The sequence below is a fragment of the Trematomus bernacchii genome, unplaced genomic scaffold (assembly GCF_902827165.1).
Source record: "Trematomus bernacchii unplaced genomic scaffold, fTreBer1.1, whole genome shotgun sequence".
Taxonomy (NCBI): domain Eukaryota; kingdom Metazoa; phylum Chordata; class Actinopteri; order Perciformes; family Nototheniidae; genus Trematomus; species Trematomus bernacchii.
This window is the reverse complement of record NW_022987313.1, coordinates 2,382,842-2,405,494: the sequence shown is the minus strand read 5'-3', so window position 1 is coordinate 2,405,494 and position 22,653 is coordinate 2,382,842. Positions and strand designations below refer to the sequence as shown.

Here is a 22,653-nt window from a genome sequence, read left to right as displayed (position 1 = left end):
AGCTCTGAGATGGCATATGAAAAGGAGTGTTAGCATTTCAGTGGAGGTTGAGTATTAGTTTGTTTTTTGAAAATAACATATTATGTCTTTTCAGGTTCATATTTTCTATTTTGTGCCTTCAAGTTTCCATGCTTTTATGCTGCAGCACCTCGTTTCACCCTCTCTCTCCAACACATCCCCATGGGCTCTGGTTTCAGACAAACTCCCTCTCGACTTTGGGATTTGAGCCTTTGCAGACCATTTACATGCACTCAAACTTATAAAACACACTACAGGAAAGGGAAAACCCCCAAAAGCATAATAGGGCCCCTTTAATAAACTCCCTTTTTAAGTGTACTTCAAATGACCCTTTTGCAAATAAGAAACTCCCTAAAAGTAATTGGTTTCTCTCTAACGAATATTGATTATTGGCACTCTGGACACCTTTATCTGGAGGTTAATCAGATGATCCTTATTCTACTACTACTGAAGTGGAACAACATCATTACAAGTAGCTTCTCACAACAGGAAACGATTAAACTGCGGTAGAAGTGCTAATCTTATTTAGCTTGCAAGGAAAACACAATTGAAGACTCGGCAGCAAATGCAACTATACTGGGTGTGTTTGTGCTGTGCGAAGAGCAAAGTGAGGGGACAAAGGACGAGAAGGGGGATGGGATATAAGAATAAACAAGGCTCACTTGACAGGCTCCAGATCGCAGGGAATTATGGGAATTACCTGGGCTCAAAAGTGTTCTGCGGTGCCAGTGATGCAAGCAGCCGGGCGGAAGGAAGCGGACGATTTTTGCCCCGGGAGCGTGGCGAGATGGCCGTGTATCCTAAACAGAAGAGACTTACCAGACTCAGCAGGAGACGAAAAAATGGAGGGGGAGAGAGCAAAGGAACGAAAGAAGGGAGTGTGAAAAGGCAGAGTATTTATCTGACTTAAAAACCCCGCCTGATGCTGAAAGAGCTCCAGTGAAGACTCTCCTGGAGCCTGGAGCCGCTTCCACACAATCCCCAGGACGAGTTTGGGTTTCACTGAGTGGATTGGAAGTCCTCCTGACCCATCCCCCCCCCCCCCTCACACTGCATCTCACTTATCCAGCTCTCCACAGAGGCCTGAGGGGGAGGAAAGAGAGGAGAGGAAAAGGAGTGTTGATGAAAATGTTGCCGGGAGAAACTGGGAAGAAGGGGATAAGATGATGGAGCTGCAGGGAAGGAATGGTGAATGAGAATAAAAAAAGAAAAAGGAAGAAAGAGGAGAAGCGAAGGAAGGAAGGAAGGAAGGAAGGATGTGAGGAAGCAGCTCCGGGTGTCGCACCCCCCTCTGGCTTCTCCGCTGAGATGCCCTGATTAGTTTTGAAAGCAAGCACCGGAGAGGGAGAGAAAAACACATAGTGTACATTTCTCTCTCTCCCCAGAAACAATTGAAGGAGTGGAAAGAGAGGAGAGCTGTGTGTTGGCGTCCTGTGGGAGGCTGTTCTGTGTGTGGCCTCTCGTCCTGTGGGAGGCTGTTCTGTGTGTGGCCTCTCGTTCTGTCTGACAGCAGCAGCCGATTAGTCCACTAATCCATAAAGAGCCATCTTTCTCTTTATGTCGCTGTCTCTCCTCCACACAATCCTCTCTTTCTCCATCTCTGTAATGCCCTCTCACTATTCCTCCCACCGTCTTCCTGAGGCATTCCCTCATTATATCTGCCCAGCCTCTCCTTTCTCATTCACCCTCTGACTCATCAGTGTCAGGATTAGTCTGTGAGCATCATGTAGGCCAATTCTTCTTCAGATGTTCTGTCCTGAAATCAGATCCATTACTTCACCTCTTCCTCCTTCTCTTTCTCCTCCGAGGTCGAGTTTCTGTCCCGTTTGTGGTTTGTCATAATCAGAAAAACGTATACATGTTTGGTGAAGACAGCTGCACCACAGAACCATTTATTAACTTTCTGTTTTTACTCCAAACTGAGAGCGGGGTTATTTATGTTCTTGATAACATTGTCCCACTAGTGTCGGTCGATGTGATAAGCTAATATTTAGAGAATGTCTTTACAGAACTTCACACTGTTTTAATGCCTTGAATCTGTGGACTTGGTGTTTAATTTTTATCCAAATGTGCATAGCACATGAATTGAAACTTGGTGATGTCCTGCAAAATGTGATCAAGATGATGAAAGAAGGCAAATCTAAAGGATAAAACTTGTGGTGTAATTCAATATTTTTCAATAAAAATACTCAAAAACCAGCAGTGACTCACATCTCCTAGCTTCCTACTACATTTCTAAGTCTTAAAGGTCCCATGTCATCCTTTTCCGGTTATTACCCGTCCCCTTGTGTGTTATGTAGCTTTTTCTGAATGTAAACGGTCTGCAGAGTCACAAACCCTCAAAGTACACCCTGTAGCGAGTAAAACTCTAACACAGAAAAGACCTGTCTATGCTGCCCCAGAACGCCTCGTTGGACATTTTTCCATGTTGTTCTTCCTGAGTATGGTGACGTAACCATGCCCAGGTCCAAATGGACCAATCCGTGGAGCTCCTCACACACACACACTCACTCAGCCTTATCTTTTCTCAGGCTGTGAGTGTGTGGCGAACTGTGTGGCGAACAGCCTGGCTGTGAGTGTATGTGTGTGCTCAGGCTGAGTTCCGCGGTGTCTCGCTGTCTCGCAGACCCCACACAGCAACTAGGAAACGACACCAGTAATACAGCTCACACTGTCGGCTCCTCGAGCCTCAAAGGGCGGAGCAGCGAGCCCCGCAACGTCCCGCCAACACGGCACCCAGACCCCACGCAGCATTCTCATCTGTTTGTCATTACTGGTGTCATTTCCTGGTTGCTAACAAACGCCATTGTAACACATAATCACTGATGTTCCGCTGTAACGGTGGTGGACTCATCAGAACAGAGTGGGTGAGCTGACCAGAGCACAGTGGGCTCATAGGGAGGGGGGTGCAGCAGCTCCAACAAGCCGTTTAGGACAGAGTATAGAATACACATACTATACAGAGATGCTGTATGAGAAACCAATGTGAGTTTGGAACATTGAACAATGTAAATCTATTCTAGTAGACCTCAACAATGGAATTATGATCAGTAGAAATGGCCATGTCATGGGACCCTTAAAAAATGACTCACAAAGATATCTGTTTTTAAACAAAGTATAAGTAATTTAATAAGCAGCTATGTAGACTTGAGTCAAACAAACTACAGCATGCAACAACAAAGCTCTAATCCTCTTACCTCTAAACACTCAAATTAAGGTAATTAAACGTAAAGGTCGCTACATTTATAACTGCATTTAGAGCAATTAAATTAGTTAAACTCACTGAAATTCGTCATTTGTTTCCTGTTTACTTTTCATAGACATGTTTATGTCATACTGAGAAGATATCATTTGTATTGACGATTGCACTGGTGAATGTGTTTGCACAAACATATCTGTAAAGTCTGGTGGTTTGGTACTCTTGACTGCTGGTTTTGTTTCTGGTCTTTTTAAACTTTTTGGAAAACTTTATCTGAACACATTTTCCAGCAGTACTTTGCTTTATATTCAGGTACTTCCTCACATTTACCCTCGGGAGCTGCCCACTAAAGAACTGCAGTTGTTGGAAACTCAGCGGCTCTGCTGTATTTAAATGTAGTTTCCTACATCGTTGATGGGCATCTCAGCAGTAGCTTCAGAGGTCAGGCGGAGTGCTATTTGTTTACTTGACCCCCCCACATATTTCCAGCTCGCTCAGAGATTAGTTGCAGTGACCCTGTGTTATTCATACTTTTGTAACTTTGTCGGCCTCCTTTGTGATACTGTAAGTGCATGACTGGCTGGAATCTCCTGACTGTTTGTGCAGTCACCGCTCTGTCCTCTGCAGGTTGCATTACCAGTCACAGTCTCATAGTCTTATTCCCTTTAATCACATTGCCACCCTCCACTCAGCAGCTTTAGAAAGTCATGGCGTCACTGGTAACAGAATGCTGAACATGGCGGAGGGAGAGCATTGGGCACCTTGGCACGCTGAATAATAGATGTAAAGGGAGCTGTATAATTGTCCTGCTTTCATTGCAGTGTTTTCACCACAAGGTCTTAGAGCAAAGTGGCTCTACAAGCACAAATGTTGTCACTGAGACGCTGCAGGCAAAGCAAAGGGCACACCTACAGATGTTTGAACCCTGCACATCTGCTCCTTTTTCTCCTGCTACATGTTTAGCTCATGTTATTGTGGGTGAGAAGTGGCATTTACATCATCAAACTGACTCCAAAACCTTAGGATGCAAATCTCATTAGTCTAACAATGTGGTTATTTGTCAAAAAGGTTATGAACCCTGACAAGCCTGCAGTCTCTGATTTTAATATAAGATAAGGTAAGAGGGACCTTTATTAATCCCAGTGGGGAAATTCAGTGGTTCAAACAGCAACAGGGTGAAAAACAGGATAGCACAGATTCACACAGATTACTAAAATCAAAAATAAGATCAAAGATAATAATAATAGTGAGAAACTATGAAATAAGAAATGAATGTTGTCTGTATTTCTATAAACAGAGGTGGTCCATTATGTATCGGTGGAAGCTTTAATCCTGGGCTACATTATATATGTGCCTGCCGATGCAGAGACACATACAGTAGAGGGTACTTTTTGGCATATATGGTAGCTTGTTATTTGAATATTGTACATTTCAACTTGTATAATGAGCCAAAAAGGATACTCTTTTTTTTTTTATTGAAAGTGCATTTAAGTTGGTAATCAGTCACTGCCTTAAGTGCCTTATCCACCTGATAAAGTCTGGTCCACCACAGAATGTAAATATAATGCTGCTTATCATGACATCCATTTGATTGACACTGAATGTATTGGTGTATGCCAAAATAGCCTAACTCACTCTGACATGTGACATCAGAGCAGTTCTTCTTTGAGATCACGTAAAAACCTGTAGGGAAACTTCTGTTGAGCCTGTAGCTGCCTGCAGTGGTGAGAGAATGCCCATCTGAAGATCTGTGTCATATTGAAGCCTATTACCTGGAAGGATTGACTGACCTTTAATGAACCCACTCTGCTGCGCTCTCTGCTCTCTTACACACTGACATGCTGATCTGAACATGGCAGGAAATTAAGTTACACGCGCTGGCCACAGATAACACAAGGCTGTTACTCTTTTACCTGTCAAACGCTGTGATTCTCTGACCAGTGAAAAGATATCTGCTATCAGCTGGATAGATAGATGGGCAGATAGGTGTCTCCTCGTCTTCTTCAAGAAGAATTCGGGCTGTCGGGGAAGTCCGTTCTCCAGCAAAAAGGAAGGAAAGCTCAATCCTTCACCCCGACCTGCCTCGCTAAACTTGTTGACATGGCAACCGCAGAAAGAGCAAGAGCACACGATGTGAGATTATATTTCCGCCGTCAAGTGAAAGCTTGCGACTCCTCTTTTGGGGAGTTCGTTATTGCTTCTGTTGAAGGAGTATTTGCTTCTGTACTGGAGAGATTTCTGTCGACCATCACAACGGTTAATGAAGTTGAAAATGGACAAAAGAAAGTCGGAAATATGAAGAGAGATTTCTTTCCCAAACAGACAGGTGACAAGTGAGAGGAGAATATACTGCACGATACAAATAAGCAATTACTTCTCTGCTACTGTAATAATCAGGCTCTGCTGAGCAGGACCAGATGACCTTCATTTCAAAGGGCCTTATTATGTTCTTATGGATTTGCACTTCCCTGTCGTGTGTTATATAGGTTTTGTGCATGTAAATGGCTGCAAAGGCTAAAATCCCAAAGTTGAGAAAATGTGCATTATATGTCCTTTTTAAAAAGAGAGGCGGTCTTTGATGGCAAGAGAGAAACAGTGACTGAAGTGACCTTTTCTAAATCAGTTGGATATACAGTATAAAGCAAAACAAAAGAGCAACTCAATGCAGCATGTGATCACACTGGCCTGGTTTCACACCTCTGAATTGCTGCCCACATTTCCAAATGTTCCTGCAACTCAAAAGGTCTTGTGTAACGTTTATTGACTGTTGTTGTATCGATTGGAAAATGAGTCGAGCCCTTGTGCTTTTGTGAAAAAACTTGCGACGAGTGCTAAGGATATCAATACAGTTGTATGGGTTATTGTAATTCAACAAACAGATACAATAACAGCTTTGTCAATTCCATATTTCTTTGCTCTATGTGATAAATAATGACTTACCACGGCTTCTGTGTCAGCTCAAATTGACGTTAATGAAGACAGAACTGCAATTAAAATTAAATGGCAGTCTATGATTAGAATTAAAACATAGTCCATGTACCCCTGTTGTGAGAAGGACTCTTGCAGTGTACAAAGCCCTTGTTTCAAAGACAAAAGCACATTTAAAAATTCAGTGTTGCTGTGGAAACTGCACTGAGATGTGCATTGATTTGGGGAACATTTGGTGCAGGAATGAGTCCTAAAATAGGGAAACGAGTCAGCATTTAACCACTTCCAGTCAACTTGTCTCAAACTTTTTCAGTGTTTTTAGTTAGAAGCCTAAAATAAGGTCTGTGATTAACACAAGCAGGAGAGACTGTAACGTGTTGGTCTTAAACATAAAATACATCAGAGTAATAACCCTCTGGTGAATGTCCAAAGCTACCAAAATGATGGTTGCTTACAAGTTACTAAATGATACTATAAACATGAACCGCCTTTAGCTTAGCGGTGGTGACATGAAGTCATGCGACTGTAATTTAGTTGTTTATATTACCACTATCCCTAACCCTTGTTTCGTGCAATATTCTAAAATCCAATTGGAAAATCCATTGATTTTTGTTGACGGACATTTTGCAATGCTAACCTCCAGGTTCGCCTACAAAAATACGTCATCACTGAACCACCCTACTGAAGAAGAAAGAAGAAGAAGAACCTTTATTTTGTCCCAAAAGGGAAATTCTGGTAGTGGGTTTTTGCCATGAGCATCATCCATTTGAAAATCACTTGAAAACCTTATTACAAAAATTCAAGAGGGGATGTGTTCTTCCAGTTAGGCAATTAAATGCAATCCATGAAGATTTGAAAAACAAGAAATACAGTGTTGATGTTATTATTCAGTCGTATTTGATTGGCCAAATCAGTGCCTTGCTGGATGCCACATTCAAATAAGTAAGCCAGCTGCATTTTCTGATGTAGTTGCTGTCGTCTGAAAGCAGCCTTAGAGGATAGGTCTGCTGAAAATCAATACGAAGATATTCTGAGTGATCAACTTTAATACTGTGATGGGAGCAGTTACTTACTGAAAATAGGGGCATCCATAAAACAATATCATGATGATAATAATAGTGTTCAATTAACTGAATCATATTCTATGACCTTCACAGTTTTAAGATCTCAAGTTGAACACCTGTGGGGGGATTAGGACTGACATTTACATCCACCATCACAAGAGATCTTTTAGAAATGTGTGCAAATGAGAATCTGGTCTGAAGGCTTCACTGAGACCTTACTGTCTATTGTTGTTGCTTTTGTATCAGCTGGTGCTTTTTCACTGGTACATATTCGCAGATTATTGCACAGTATGTGTCCATAAATACATAAGTGTATTTGATTGTGTGTGAGAGTGCCTGTGGATATACATTATGTGTGCATTCTTGAGTAGTAAAGCACATAAATTGGCACGTGTTTAAATGTAATGCAGATTTACCTTCTGGAAAATAAAAAATACATTACCAGCGATCCATTCCAAAACATTACACTAGAGCTCAGCCATACATAATTAATATCAGTTTCATCTTTTTTACGTGCTGCGTAAATCACCAGGGGGCTTTGGGTGTGTAGTGATTCACACGCCATTTCCATAATTATCGCCTGTTGTAATCATCCTGCCGGTGAATCTCTTCCTCGTTCATTCATTTATGAACCCAATACCAAATCGTTCCCACTGTGAAAGCCTATAAAGGAGGCAATCACTCCTATTTTTATTATAATTTTCTAATCTCTGCACTTGTAATTTATGCAGGAGTAAAAGTGTTGCCGTCAGACGGGTAGCATGGGGAGAGATGAATCAGGCAGGTGCCAGGCTTGATGGATTGGTCTTCTTGATATATAATTGCTGACAGTGGGGAAAATCGGGCCGTGCTGTGATTATCCCCTATGTTCAGTCTGTACCTGTCTCACCTGCAGATCCAAGTCACCGCAGCTAAAAAGCCACTTCATGGAGCAGACAGTGTGAATAATGCCCTCAGATGTTAGAGCCTCTCACATGTAGACGTCTAACTGGAGTCAGAGCGACCTCTCCTCCTCACCGAGCTAAAGTCAGATGAAACCAGGAGCTCAATCAATGTCTGCTGCAGGTGTCATCTGATGCCAGCGCCCTGCACAGGGCAGACTGGGAGCTGCTGACGGACCACCAAGGACTTATCAAAGAGCAGCAACTCTTTACAGTCACACACACTAGGTCATTCACTTCTTGCTTTTAAAGAGGACATGTTCATATTTGTATTTAGTGACATGTCTCCACGCTTTAATGTTCAAAAAGCTCTTTATTTTTCTCATACTGCCTGTGCTGCAGCACCTCTTTTCACCCTCTGTCTGAAACCAGAGCCCAGTCTGCTCTGATTGGTTAGCTGGCCGGCTCTGTTGTGATATGTCAACCACTTAGAGAAGTCCCGCTCTTTAGCCTATCATGTACAATGTGTTGGATCGCTAGCCAATAGAAGGGCGAGTGTTACATAGTGCTGTCATGATGGTACAGTAGTAAACAAAGGAGTCCAATGGAGGTGTTTCAGGCAGGGGGTTTTAGTCCATTGGCATGCACAAAAACCTATATAACACACAACGGAGAGGAAGAACCTTAAACAGCATAATAGAGCCGCTTTAAGAGACTGTGTGCAGTTAAATCTATCATCTTAATTCAGATTATCCTGTGGCCAAAATATTATTGTTTCTTTTTAAATGGAAATGGACTGGGAAGTGGGAGGGGCTGCACGTTGAACTCTAACGCTTTAAAAGGATACTTACAAGTAAACAATGATAAGGGAGGTTTTATATTGATTCCTTGACAAGAAAATAAGTCATTTCAGTTGATCAATAACCAGTGAATCCTCCGGAGATGTATTACGCAAGAGATGATCGCCAGCAAGATAGTTTCGCATTGTTTCCAGAAAACCACAGAGCCAAAATATTGGCCTCTTAAAAGTTGTTATTCCTATTAGCTCAATAGTGTGATGACCCACTCTGCACTAATTGCCTCATTTGGTGTTTGCTATTAAAATATTTAATTGGAGCATTCATTACTTTTGATGAATGTCATGGAATATTAGAATTCAAAGGAGGAAAATATTGCTCTTTAGATGTATGCTGAATACAGTTCTCATGGGTGAGCAACTTTTCCGCTTGCGTATCACTTTAGAAGCATTTAACCATTTACCTTTCCCTTACATTCAACTGTTTAATACCATTACCATGGATACAAGACAAATGGGATTGACCAGATGTCAAATGATTTTTAGATAACACTCCCACTCTGATTAATGAACCTAATTACTGTTCTTATTAGCTTACAGGGAACTTAAAACGCTTTAGTATCTCTCTCGACTTTATATTTTGTTAACTAGGAAGTGTCTCTTATCATGAGAAATGTACAATGTGAAAGAATCAAATGGTTTAGGATATCTTTTCTGTTTTTGAGGTCAGTATTTATCATTTGTGTTGCCTTTTGCTAACAGTCATGCACTTCAATTGTTAGCATAATTGTCGGTACTGTATCAGGGTTTGTTTTATGATTGTTATGCCCTTTTTTAAAGGGTCAGTTTAGTTTCTCAATCACAGATAATTCTGCAAGACATCTTCGATATAATTTACAAAAAAACACTAACGACATACATTTATATAGTTCCTAATTGTTTGACCTTTTAAACCTCTACTCTTATCCATATTTCATCTGTCCATATCTGAACACGACCTTCTGACCCAGCATCCCTCCACATATTGACTGCCTTTCGACAGTCAACAAGCTGTCCCCAGCCTCAGCTCACTTGTCACCATTCATGAAACCATCCCATTGTTTACCAGGCTCTTGTGGTTCGATATCATTGGTCCTCCATGACTTCATTATTCGTCCTGAAGCCCCTCGGTCTACAGGGAGGCCCCTGATGGCCTTGTTACCTTCAGCAGTGAGACCTCAGATCCGGCTTATTTGTGGTCTAATACGAAGCCGCAACACTCCTTTTTCTTGACTTGAGATGAAAAACATTTGTGCACAAATATTGAAAACAAGAAATCATTGGTTCCTATTATTTGTATTTTTATATGTCCCTATTCAGAAGGATTTACAGAGAAACAGTAGAATCATTGAAAGGATAATCCCTTATTTATTTCTTCCCCTTTGTTGTGCCAATAATAAAGGTTAGCCGTCTCCCTCATTATTCCTGGTCCGTCTGCTCACAGTTTGCAGAGCTGCATTTCGTACCTTCAGATAAACCTTTAGCTGTCAATCATCATTAGTGAATACGAAAACGGGCTACAAAAACCAGGATAATGCCAGAAGAATTATCCTCATTTGATTTAGTCTAAAAAGAGTTTTTATATCAGCACTTTGAAAAGTGTTTAGTTATCTGCACACTGGAATTCAAGTTCCCTGGGGAAAATGGCTCTATTGGTGACATTTTGACTAAACAAAATGAAAGAAGAACATAATTTGTCGACGCAACATGGGAGCTTACATTCCTGAGTGTACATATGTTTTAGTTTTTTCTTGGCATTGATCCCTTTTTAATCTGGGACCTGAGAGAGGATTAGATGTGCACAAAACTCCTGTTGCCAATTACAAGACAAAATAAATACAAGGGACAAAAACCTCAGTAACGTTTTTCTTTAAAAACTCAGGACATCAGATATTTACAAGAGAAATATTTTGAGAAAGTGTTGATTGGGAAAGCTGCATTCAGGACGAAACGTGTTAGGTTAAGAAAAAGGTCTTTGACAAAGTTCGAAGCTCACAAATAGAATATTGTACTTGCAAATAGTAAACGTATGCGAGTCAAAGAAACAAAACAATTGCTCAAAAATTGAGATCTGATTTCTAAGCAGAGACAGCTGGTTCTCTAAACACACATGATATCATTTAATAATACATTTAAAAGCACATATTGGATATTTAGGGATATTTGTATATGTACTGAGCACCCTGCAATGTTCCCAGCTGTCCAAAACGTATTATTTGAATAAAGATTTGTGTGATTTAAAATTCTGAGGAAGGCAACTCATCACTAAGCTCCAAATGTTTTTCATCAGCGGGGGATCACTGATGTCTCTACATATTTTTTTAACTCTCCCAGCGTGAGACGTGACTCAGTTTCAAATGTAGTCACTAGTTATTTCTGGAGTTACTTAACATTTGAAATAATAGACAAGGTTATCAGACTGTCTTTCTGTCCTTAATTTCTCTATCTTACCCTTATCATTTCTAACCCAGTAAACATGGATTTTGATATTTGAGGTCTAATAACATTTGGGTTGAAAAGAGACTTCACATGTGAACAAAGTGCTATCTACACATTGGAATATAGTAAGGGAAAAGTTGTCTAGACTACAGTTACAATGCAGGTGATATAGACATCTGGTCGTTTGGTTCGTTTCTTCCTTCTAAAAACAAGTTATTGACATCTTTAAAACTTGGAATTAAAATCTACACATATTGTCTTTCCTTTATTGCTGAAAGTCAGGTGAGAAGTCGGACACTATCCTCACCTCTGTTTAGTATAAAGCTTAGCTTAGCATACACAATCTCACAGGGATGGCAGAACTCCAGGAGGTCACTGCTCCCAAATGGCACTGTTCTACACTTCTGCGTTTATATACATATTACAAAAATCTCATATAAAGTTATAATCTGTGAGCTTTATATGTGATTATAAATGGATGTATTACCTCTAGTCTAGACAGAGACAGACTAGCCCTGCTTTTGGCCTTTACACTGAGCTACTGTAAGCTAAGATAATAGAAGCTAGGCTAAGCGGCTGCTATCTGTAACTTATCATGTAAAGTTATAGTCAGTAGCTTTATAAGTGCTTTTAAATTGATGAATTACCTTTTGGACAGAGCCAGACTAATCCTGCTTCTGGTCTTTATGCTAAACTGAGCTAAATTAGGATGAGCTGAATTAAGTTAAGCTAAACTAAGAAAGGTAGATGCAACCTGTAACTTCTAATGTGTAGAGTATATCGAATGCTTTTAACTTTTACTGACTCAGTTATGTTGGTAACACAGCATTACACAAAATAGACTATGCTTGAAGCCATTTGTAAGAGGAAAGGCTGTTTTGATTTGAAGTCACACTTTGAGTCAAGTATTTGAGTGCTTCTCCTGATACTGGTCATGAATTTACACCACCTTTCCTAACATCTTGAGTGTACACCACTTATCTGTGTTTGGGGATTTATGTTGGCCCAGATATTTTTCGCACATCAGCACCCCCACCTGTAGCCAATTCCACTCACTCCCAAACCCATTATCATTTGTGCACGGACATAAGTGGTCTATTAAGTTGACCTAATGAAAAGTAAACAATGAGATGTTGGAGAAAACACTGATATAAAACCATATTTACTAAGTGAGATTACAGAAATTGTATTGATTTCAGCGGCTGTGACTAACGCTGTGATGCCTCTGCAGATTTTTCAGTCAATATCTATGTGGAGACAATCAGGCAGAATGTTTTACTTACCCATAGAGTGCTTGATGCACAATTACGGCTTGTCAAAACAGATTCATACAGTAGATTTTCGGGTTGTTTGGACTGTGAAACGCCTGACTGGCTCTCTCTCTCTGTTAGTCTGGCAGTGTCCCGTCAGTGTGTAATGTGTTGTGATGCAGGTTGTGATGCAGGCTGCACGCCGACTTTGCTCACTGAGCAGCAAATGGACTGGGATCAATGGCTCGTGATGGAGGGCGCTCCTCTAAAGGCCCCGGCTGGTGGATTTTTGCACTTTGTGTTGCTATTTTTGGTTTGTTTTGCGTAACAGAGGTGTGTACAGGTTTTTATCTACAGAGGTTGGCAAAAAACAAGCTTTCACATGTGTCCACTACTACCAGTCTAACACTGGTGTGATTATTCGTGGTATGATGCAAAAGCAGACAAAATTCAGGATTTTATTTAGACATTGCAATTTTCAAATGTGTTCACAAGCTAGGAGAAATCTCCTACTGTACATGGTCTATATACGGTGCATGTAAAGGAAAGAAAGAGCACATGTACTTGTGTATGTAGCACCTAAAGGGCTGCAGCTATAAATGACTAATTCATTCATTATCTATACAGTATATTTTAGTTTAGCCTTTTTGCTTGATACTGAAAGTGACCTGTGTTTCTATCTCTGCCCACAAGCAGCTGGAAGCATTGACTGCACATCACATCATGTCTGTCCTCAGTAAATCTGTAGCTTCATTTACTTTCCTGATTCTAAACCAAACTTGGATGTGTTGATCAAAATACTTTGGGGATCCCTGAAAGGCGTTTTTTTTTTTTTTAATTGTATGTTCTTCTTTTTTGTTTAAATGGGGGCTAGCTGCTTTCCCCTTCCCTTGAAGTTAGTTCGTAGCTTGGCTTAACACGTCGTTGACTTGTATTTATAAAAACACCTCAATTTACTGTTTATAAAACATCTAATAAATTATATTATTCTCAGTTTAGACACAGATTATATAAACTCAAGATCTGTTGTGTGCTTTTGTTTCTGTAAGGAGCTGTGTTTCTATATCGTTGTATCTGAGTCTGTGTGATAACTACTGTATGTGAGGGTGTTTGTGTGTGCTGGCTGTCTCTTCATGTCGGAGTGGTATGATTGATATTTTCTGGGTGTCTGGGCTCCAGGCACTGACATTTGTCTCCTTTTTCTTCTCCTGGACTGACAGTTTTCTTTCCCTCACTCTCAGTCACTCTGACAAATCATCCCACACTCTTTCACCAGATCTACTGAAATGCATAAAAGTAAAAATACACATGACATGGACTGACATGACACTGTTCCATTATATCACATACAATAATTTTTATTTTGATTTAATCGTTTATTTGGCAGGGACAATGCACAGTAATGAACACTTAAAACATTAAAATGTGTCAAGCGTAACAGTGCCAGATTTAGCTTTGAGCTAATTTCCATCCGCAGACAGTTCTGAGGATTTAAGCTCTAAATGTTTTTTTTGACACCAATTCAATTTTATAATGTTGCTCTGTGCATGTGTAGTTTTGTTTCATCATCCAGTGCTGTCTCAATGCAACTATTCCCCTTTATATAAAAGCAATAACAGAAGAATGGTTAAGGGAATCGAGGTGAACCATCCAATATGAAATAGAAAGAGGATTTGTAAGGCATCATAGAAAGAGATTTTCAGACAGATGTCGGATGATTTCTGATGAACACAAAATTGACCGTTTCCTTATTTGGAGAAGTTAAAAGGGCCCTATCACTACAGGAAAAGGAAACCTCAAAAATAGGGCCTCTCTAAGATTAATATCAGATCTTCAAAAGGGTAAATCCAAGCACCAACATTTCCATAATGTTTTGAAATACATACTAAACTTTCCAAGGGTGGAGAAATTGATGTATTAATAAAGAGGAGGAAAAATAAAACAGCATGTGGCAAGTGTCAACAGCAGACACCAATTAAATATGAAACAAGTGGAAATGCCAAATGCAGTGAGAAGGAACAACAAAATGCCATGAATAACAACAGATGTAAAATACAGCTTCTGATTATGATCTTTGGAAAATCTATTTAACATCAGATGGCAAAAACTATTCACATTTCTTTTGCTGTTTATTTATGTGGACATGTGTTAACAGCAGACACACATGAACATGAGACTAAAGTAAATGCCAAATAAGGTGAGAAGCAGCAACAACAACAACAACAACAAGTCATGAATAAGAAGAGTGTGCAGGACAATGTACATATGATTTTGCTGCTAATTTCCCCCTGACATACCTCGCCATTACATCTCGTGACTCAAATGCTGCTTGCTTTCACAGAATAAAATGACGCTGGTCCCTTTAGTCATGTGCTATTCTTAACAATGGTGAATTGGTTTCTGCTCAGGTAAAAAAACATCGCCCCCCACAAACAGGAAGTGATGCACGTCTGCTTTTATAATATATAGCAATATCCGTTTGATTTAAATATATAGTTACTGGACTTGCTGTGGCTTAAAAAAGAAAAGCAACGCATTCAAGATCAAATAGAAGTACGTCACAGACTGGCCCACTCGATGTGACGACAGGTGGTCTATGCACAGGAACACTGCGCTAATGAGCGGTTAGCATCGTGTAGGACGAAAAAGCTGCTGCTGTCACTGAGATGAGATCACTGCAGCGTCAGGAGGCCGAAATAGACCAACCACCCAATGGAACCAAAATATGTTATTAATATACTTTCCTTTGAGTGTCACAGTACATTTGGAGAAAAAACTTCCTGCAATAACTCTCTCCACTCTCTTGATTTGAGCCTCTATTTGACAGCTTCTGGTCCTTTCCACCCACTAGGCTGCACCAAGAACAAATAATAATAATAATAATTCCTTATATTTATTATAGCGCTTTTTCCATGACCCAAAGCGCTTTACAGATACACATTACACATAACGGTCATGTACTGTGGACAATACCCACAGGAGCAAATTCAGGTGAAGTGTCTTGCCCAAGGACACAACGGCTTTACAGACGCAGCGGTGGCGGAGGGTTTCACCCCCTTGATCTGATGATCAATGCACAGCCCACTGCGCCACACCGCCCATCTTCACACCTCAAAGTCATCGAGGCGCTTTACAAGTACACATTAGTATCATACATGTACTGTGGACAATACCCACAGGAGCAAATTCGGGTGAAGTGTCTTGCCCAAGGACACAACGGCCTGACGCAGTGGCGGCGGGAGCGGGTTTCGAACTGGAGTTCCCCAACGCCCCCCTTGATCTGATGATCAAACGCACAGACCGCTGCGCCACTCCACCCATAGGAATACACTCTTGATCTGCTCCCTGTACTCATCACCTCATATAACAGCCCATCTCTCCCCGGCCACCAGAGGGGGAAGACAGGCATATTAAAATAAATAAAGCCACAGGGGACATATCAGATTTCAAATATAGTATTGCAATGACAGCTATAAACTGTAGCCTGAGTGCTTTGGATGGACTGTCTGAAGTCTTAATGTTCAATGTGGGACCAGAGAAGGGTTTTTATAGACCAAGTCCCATCAGTATACTGTGCTATTTCGTTTTTTATTTATCTGACTCAAGCTGTTCAAAAAAATATGTGTTTTTGTGCTTGGTGAACCATTTGCAGCATCATTGGGCACTTTGATCTGCTTTATATTCCTTTTTGTGTATTGATCATCCATCTCCTTTCAAACAGAGCTTGAGATACAAGTGTGATTTTATTTCAAAAATGTTCTTGCTCGATGCTTTGTTGTGTGGTGTTTATTGGTTGATGGGTTGGCAAAACACATTTTTTATCAGGTTCAAGCAGTTCTATAGCTCTATCTTTGAACTTTGTAAACCATTCACCATGTTCAGCACCATTGGGCTCTTTAATCAGCTTTTTTATATGATTTATTTTCCGTTTCTTTCTTAAACAGAGCTTAAAGGTGGGGTAGGTAAGTTTGAGAAACCGGCTCGAGATACACTTTTTGTTATATTCCATGGAATGCTCTTAACATCCCGATAGCAATGAATATCTTAAGTGCTTTGACAAAAAATCCATAAAGAAATGTCATCTGTGGAAGCCGTAGTACTGTAAAAAGCACGACCAATCATTTTAGCCGGCCCGGCTAAAATAACTGGATGGCCTACCTGCCTGTCAGCCTTCCATCTGTGCACAAACTTATCTCGTGCCCTCATTGGTCATGTGCGCGTTCGTGTGTGTTGGAGGAGGGGCTCTGTAAGGAAGTGGCAGATTTTTTCCGGCTGTGTATTTTCAAATTCTATCGCACTCGAGCTGGTTTCTCCAAAATTACCTACCCCACCTTTAAGCTATAAAACTTGATTGAGATGATTGTATTTGAGGTTTGCATTTATAACTTATAACGTTGTCTGTTGTTGTGTGGTGTTAAATGGTTAATGGGTAAATGGGTTGGCTAAATGGTTTGTTTCTTACTTAAAAAGTCAATAACCTTGGATTGTCAGATGACTTACAAAGGTCGTTTCAGTATAGCTGTAATACATAATCCAAAGAACTTCTAGCTTTTTTCAATCTGTAGTAACTTTGTTACTAAGAATTAAGTTGTATTACTTTGCAAAATAGTAGTACACATTCCTACTGCTTCTGTAACAGTATTCATTTGATTTGGAGCTATGTTATTTGTCTCAAGCTGCTTTACCATATCAAAGTGCTAATAGCCTGACCTGGTTTTTTCTAATGCTGCTAATTAGCTAATGAGTAGCTTTCAGTTTGCTATTGGATTGCAAACAACCCTTTTTCTACAGCTTGCCCTCTAACCCATCACACCAGGATTGGTGTCTTTTCCACGCTGTCCTTGTTAGAGAACTGGACCTCGCATCTCCAGTTGTCTTTGTGTGTTTTCATGCCATCAAAGTTCAGTCTTCCTCCCTCTCACCTGGATAAAAGGACCAAATAAGAGGAAGAATCGCCAAAGAGTTTGAACCCTCTACTTCAAATCCTGGCAAACACAGAAAGACTGTTTCAGCTCAACAGAGAGAGTTCATGGTTGGGTCAAACCTTGGCCGTTCTTTGGGCTGAGGTGACGTTGGCCAACCGTTGAGTCATCAAGTCGCCCAATTAGGAGTCTTTGTTTGGTGGAGGTGAGAGGTGTGTCTCTGAGCTTTCAGTTCCAGATGGGTAGAGTTGTTTGAGTCTGTCTGTTCCTGCTGACAGGGGCCCGGAAAGGTCCTAAAGGGTCCAGGAAGTCTGCTGACTTTGGATGAACTAAACTGGAACAGTGTTTATCTGCAGGCTGGCACTCAGTGTGTGACTGTCCCTCTGCCTTTTCTGTTTTCATCCAAACATTCTCTTTTTGTGTCTTTGTAGAATTTCTTTGATTTCTGACTCTCACTACTTCTGTGAGATTTCACACTCGCATAAAAACACGCTTTTCTTGGCTTTCAATGTCTTCCTGGGTCTCTTTCTTTAATGTCCTCCCTTTTAACACAAATCCATTTCTTTTTAACTCCAGAGAAACTTCCTCTGGAGGGGTATTTGGGATGTTAGCCTTTGTAGACCATTTAGATGCACAAAAACCTAAATAACACACTACAGTGAAGCAAAAACCGCAAAAGCATGACAGAGCACTTTAAGGCAGCAGTGGTTGATATGTAAAAGCTTGCATACACTAAATGATTGAGGACTTCTAAACAAGTTTTCTCTAAAAATGCATTTTAGCACAATTTAAAAGACACAAACAAAGACATGTTTATAGTGTTATCAATCTTTTCATATTCAGAATGTGTCTGTACAACATGTTCTTCTTTGAGTGCACTTTCACTCTTCCCCCCCCCCCCTCTTATTTTCATTCGCTCATGAACCATCCTCAAATCTCACAACCTTCTCAAAGTCTTTAAACACATCCTTTGGTCTCTTTCTTTTGTCATTATTATTGGCTGTGAGGAGGCAGCCATAGGGAAAAAAGAGGGAGAACTATTTCGAGTTGAGTCTCTATGGAAACAGAGAAGCAGCCGGAGGGTTCAGAGGAGGCTGACGGATCAGCACATGGCTTTAAGTTTGAAAAAAGGGCTTCCAGATTCCTCTATTCCTTTTGAATATCATGAATTAATTACAAATAGTGATGTTTAAATCTTTAATTAAAAAAAATGTGTCAGTATTTGCCGACCCCATCTCATGCCTGCTCATCAAAACCTTGCTGTGCGCTCTTTCATAAAAGTTATTTTGTTCAAATTAGTAGTAATCTGTTAACTTTTTACCCGGTACAGCTGCGCAAATATGTCATATAGCTGACATGAACAAATTAATGTTTGTAGGGTTGCCAGAGCAAAGGGATCGACTAAATCAATATGCAAATAAAAACGCTGTATTCAGTTCTGCTTAGTGATTATATAATAGTAAGTTAAACAATTTGCAGTGTAAATATAGAATCTCTTGACTTGTATGATTGGCTGCCTTAGTGTTAGAGAGTGTAAGTGGTTGTTCTTCTCCAGTATTTATGAGGGCATCAATGTGTGTGTGTGTCTTCATCCCTGTCCCATGTCTTCCTCTCCAGCTCTGCTCTATGCCACCATCTTTGGAAACGTGACCACCATCTTCCAGCAGATGTACGCCAACACCAACCGCTACCACGAGATGCTCAACAACGTCAGGGACTTCCTGAAGCTCTACCAGGTCCCCACGGGCCTCAGCGAGCGGGTCATGGACTACATCGTCTCCACCTGGTCCATGTCCAAGGGCATCGACACGGAGAAGGTGAGTCTCAGAGGTCAAAGGTCAAAGGGATAGGCTGATGGAAGATTTTAGTATTGATTTGACATCTTTGTTTGGTGGCAATGATGTTTGAGAAAAGAAACCTCCTTGTTTTATTTTAATCTGATTGGGGGAGACTGAACATGTGATGCAAGCTTACATTCCTGAGTCTCTGCAGTTTGAACATAATAATAATAATAATACATTTTATTTGGGGGGCGCCTTTCATAGCACCCAAGGACACCTTACAGGGCATAGGGGCAATATAGGGAACAATTAAAACAGTGGATTTAGTAAAATATCAGCCGGGGTAAAACAAGACAAACGGAAATGGACTACAAAAGGACACAGGGTACAGTTTATAAAGAAAATGCCAGTTTGAACAGGTGGGTTTTGAGTTGGGTTTTGAATGTTGTTATGGAATCAGACTGTGGGATATGTAGTGGCAGGGAGTTCCAGAGTCTGAGAGCCGAGCAGCTGAAAGCTCGAGCGCCCATGGTTTTGAGGCGAGAGCTTGGGACGGTGAGAAGTCCTACGGACGAAACATGTCGTTAACAAACATTGCATGCCCAGCTTTATGTGATTCAATAGAGGTTTTGCAGCTTTAGACCAAGCTGTTAGCTCAGCTCTATATTTAGAATTTAAATATTCGGGAAGAGAAACAAAAGATTAAAATAAACACACGTTCATTAAATATTCTACCATTCCTTGGATTTAATATTCCACTGTGATAATTCATCTTCTCAGAATCTTCTCCTGACGTCCATGGAGCTACGAACTTATCTCGAGCAGAACATAATCACCTTACCTGTAAAGTGCAAAATCCATTTAGGAGCCATGCATTACCTGCATAACAAGCAGCCTTCAAAGAGACAAAAAAGAATCTGATAAAAGCGATTTTCTCCCTGCCGCTGTTAGATTAAAACAACTCCTTCTCTTCCTCTCTTTGTATCTGTCTTTTAACTTACATCAGACAGGTCTAATATTACTTGGGGACATGCAGTCATTTGTTATAAGTGGAGTAAACATTCATTATTCTAACATGAATCTGTCATGTCTGTGTGTTGCAAAGTGAAGAGGTAGAAATGTATCAAAATCAGACTTCCTGCTCTGATAGCACTCTTCTGCAACGCTAAACTGTGTTTGATTTCTGGCTCTGTTTATGTTCCCTCCTTCAACTCTGGAGGAACATAAAGTATAACATTCAAGTGTATGTTTTCCTAATCTTATAGTCATGACATTTTATGGGGGGAATTTCTGTAGACAAGATTGTGTTTGCAACATTGCAATTATGTGTCTCTGTCTTCCAGGTGTTATCGATCTGTCCTAAGGACATGCGGGCTGACATCTGTGTCCACCTCAACAGGAAGGTATGTATCTCATGGTTTTCCTACAGACACTCATTAGGCAGCGCTTCACTTTATACAAAATGAAACCCAATTCATGGTTTGACTTGTGTGTCTGAATTGTGTGAAAAAAGGAAATTAGCAGTCAGCTCAGTTAGAAATATAAACATTGTTTATACAAGATGTTAGGAGTTAACAGTATCATTTGTAACTGAGACTAGTCATTTTGCAATCCACTAAACTGTTAAAAAATGAAAATGTAAAGAAAGTTTAGCTTGATTAAGTGACCCTGAACCAATGTTGTTTCTAAACTCTGTGCTAACCCTGTTAGCTTTAATTGGCATATTCCCATACCCAGACTTCCTGTACACACACTGCAGTCATATAAAGAAAGCTGTCCTTAACAGCAAAGTGAAGGCATAGCTTTCACCTGTTGAACATTTTGTCCAAAAATAAGTGGATTTTTCAAAAGAAGTAGAAGATTTGATCTGATTTTCAGCAAAAAGTCCTTTTTACCTTTGTCAAGAAATAACTTTTCCCCCACATTTTCACTGAAATAAAATGTGTGCAAAGTAAAATGTGAGAGCTAAAGAAAATTGAGCCAAAATGCAAATGTGATGCTTGTTAATTTGCCAAGGTTTTTTTTAAGTTAGTTGGTTCATCTCTACATGATATATCATATACATTGGCCGATTTTTTAAAAATTAGATAAGAAAAAGTTCTTATAAGTTCTCTCCCAGTACTTATAAAGATTTTGGTGATATTATTTTTTTCTCCATACATAATTAATATCAGTCTGATTGCTGGTGGAACATTTCAGAATTCATGACTGAAAACCTGAAAATAATTTTGCAAAGATATGTGGATTTTTCAAAGAAAAATCCAAAAGCTCAGTTTTTTGGTGGAAAACTCACTCAGGTCTTCCCACTTGTTAACAGTAATTAGATATTTTGCAAAGAAGAGTGAGACCAAATTGTAGCAACATGTAAATGTAGTGCTTGTTAAGCAGCCATAGTTTATTAAGTCAGTTTCTACCAAAAATAATGACCTAAGAAATATGCCAAAAAGTCAGTTAAAATTAGAGCCCGAATAATAATAGAGATGTTACTTGTTGTCCAGACCAAATAATGAAAAGAATAATGAAAATTAGATATTTTGCAGAGAAGCTTGTGAGAGAATAAGAGAGAATTCAAGCAAAAATGCAAATGTGGTGCTTGTTTAGCAGTGGGTTGATTTATGTAAGTTAAGTTAAGTACCCAACTCTGATTAAAAAATAATGAACCCTAGCAATAGGATAATAATTTGGTTAAAAAAAGAAAGAAATGTAGGTCCAAATTTCGAATAAAGATGTTGTCTTTGTATCCTGACACAATTAATATCACTTTGCACGCTGGTTGAAAATTGTCAGACTTGACTTGACATAACTTTAAATGTTGAAACAGCTGCAAAAAAGTCCTACAAAACATCTCTTTCTTTTCAATCTAAAGCAGAAAATGGTGTCTGAACCTGGTGTCTGCAGTAGCACAATGACGCATTCAAGTTGTTTTGGTCTCATATTGTTCTGCAATGTAGGACTCCTGAAAGAGAGCCAAACCGCTGCCCCAGCTAAACAAAGTCCTGAATAAAGACGGGGAGGTTGAGGTGTATAAGGCCACAGTTTTTGAGGGATTATTTCCTTATGGAGTCTTACATTTCTTCCTGAGAGCTTCAGGTAATTGACAGGAAGCACTGATACGAAAACACTGAACTCATCCCGGTGAAATGAGAAGCAACCCAAATGAAGACTCCACTGGTACAGTGATGGATTATCTCACTGTGTAGAGGCTGTGTTTCATTTTGCACACACAAATAGATCCCAGCAAAAGACTATTCCTGCAGAAAGAAAGCACTTTTAGACTGTAGAGAGGAAGACCTGCATGTTGCCTGATGTGCTCGAAAGGCTGCAGGATTTATTTTA

The 22,653-nt window shown here is 40.1% G+C and overlaps 1 protein-coding gene across 4 annotated transcripts in view; it reads left to right on the top strand.

Annotated features, from left to right (window-relative positions):
• Positions 1-22,653, top strand: part of kcnh5b (potassium voltage-gated channel, subfamily H (eag-related), member 5b) — a 113,256-nt gene that overhangs the window by 52,555 nt on the left and 38,048 nt on the right. For all 4 annotated transcript variants that reach the window (XM_034123151.1, XM_034123160.1, XM_034123141.1 and 1 more), the window contains exons 9-10: positions 19,154-19,353; positions 20,661-20,720. In XM_034123151.1, coding sequence (XP_033979042.1) covers positions 19,154-19,353; positions 20,661-20,720 — 260 coding nt within the window. The remainder of the gene's footprint in view (positions 1-19,153; positions 19,354-20,660; positions 20,721-22,653) is intronic.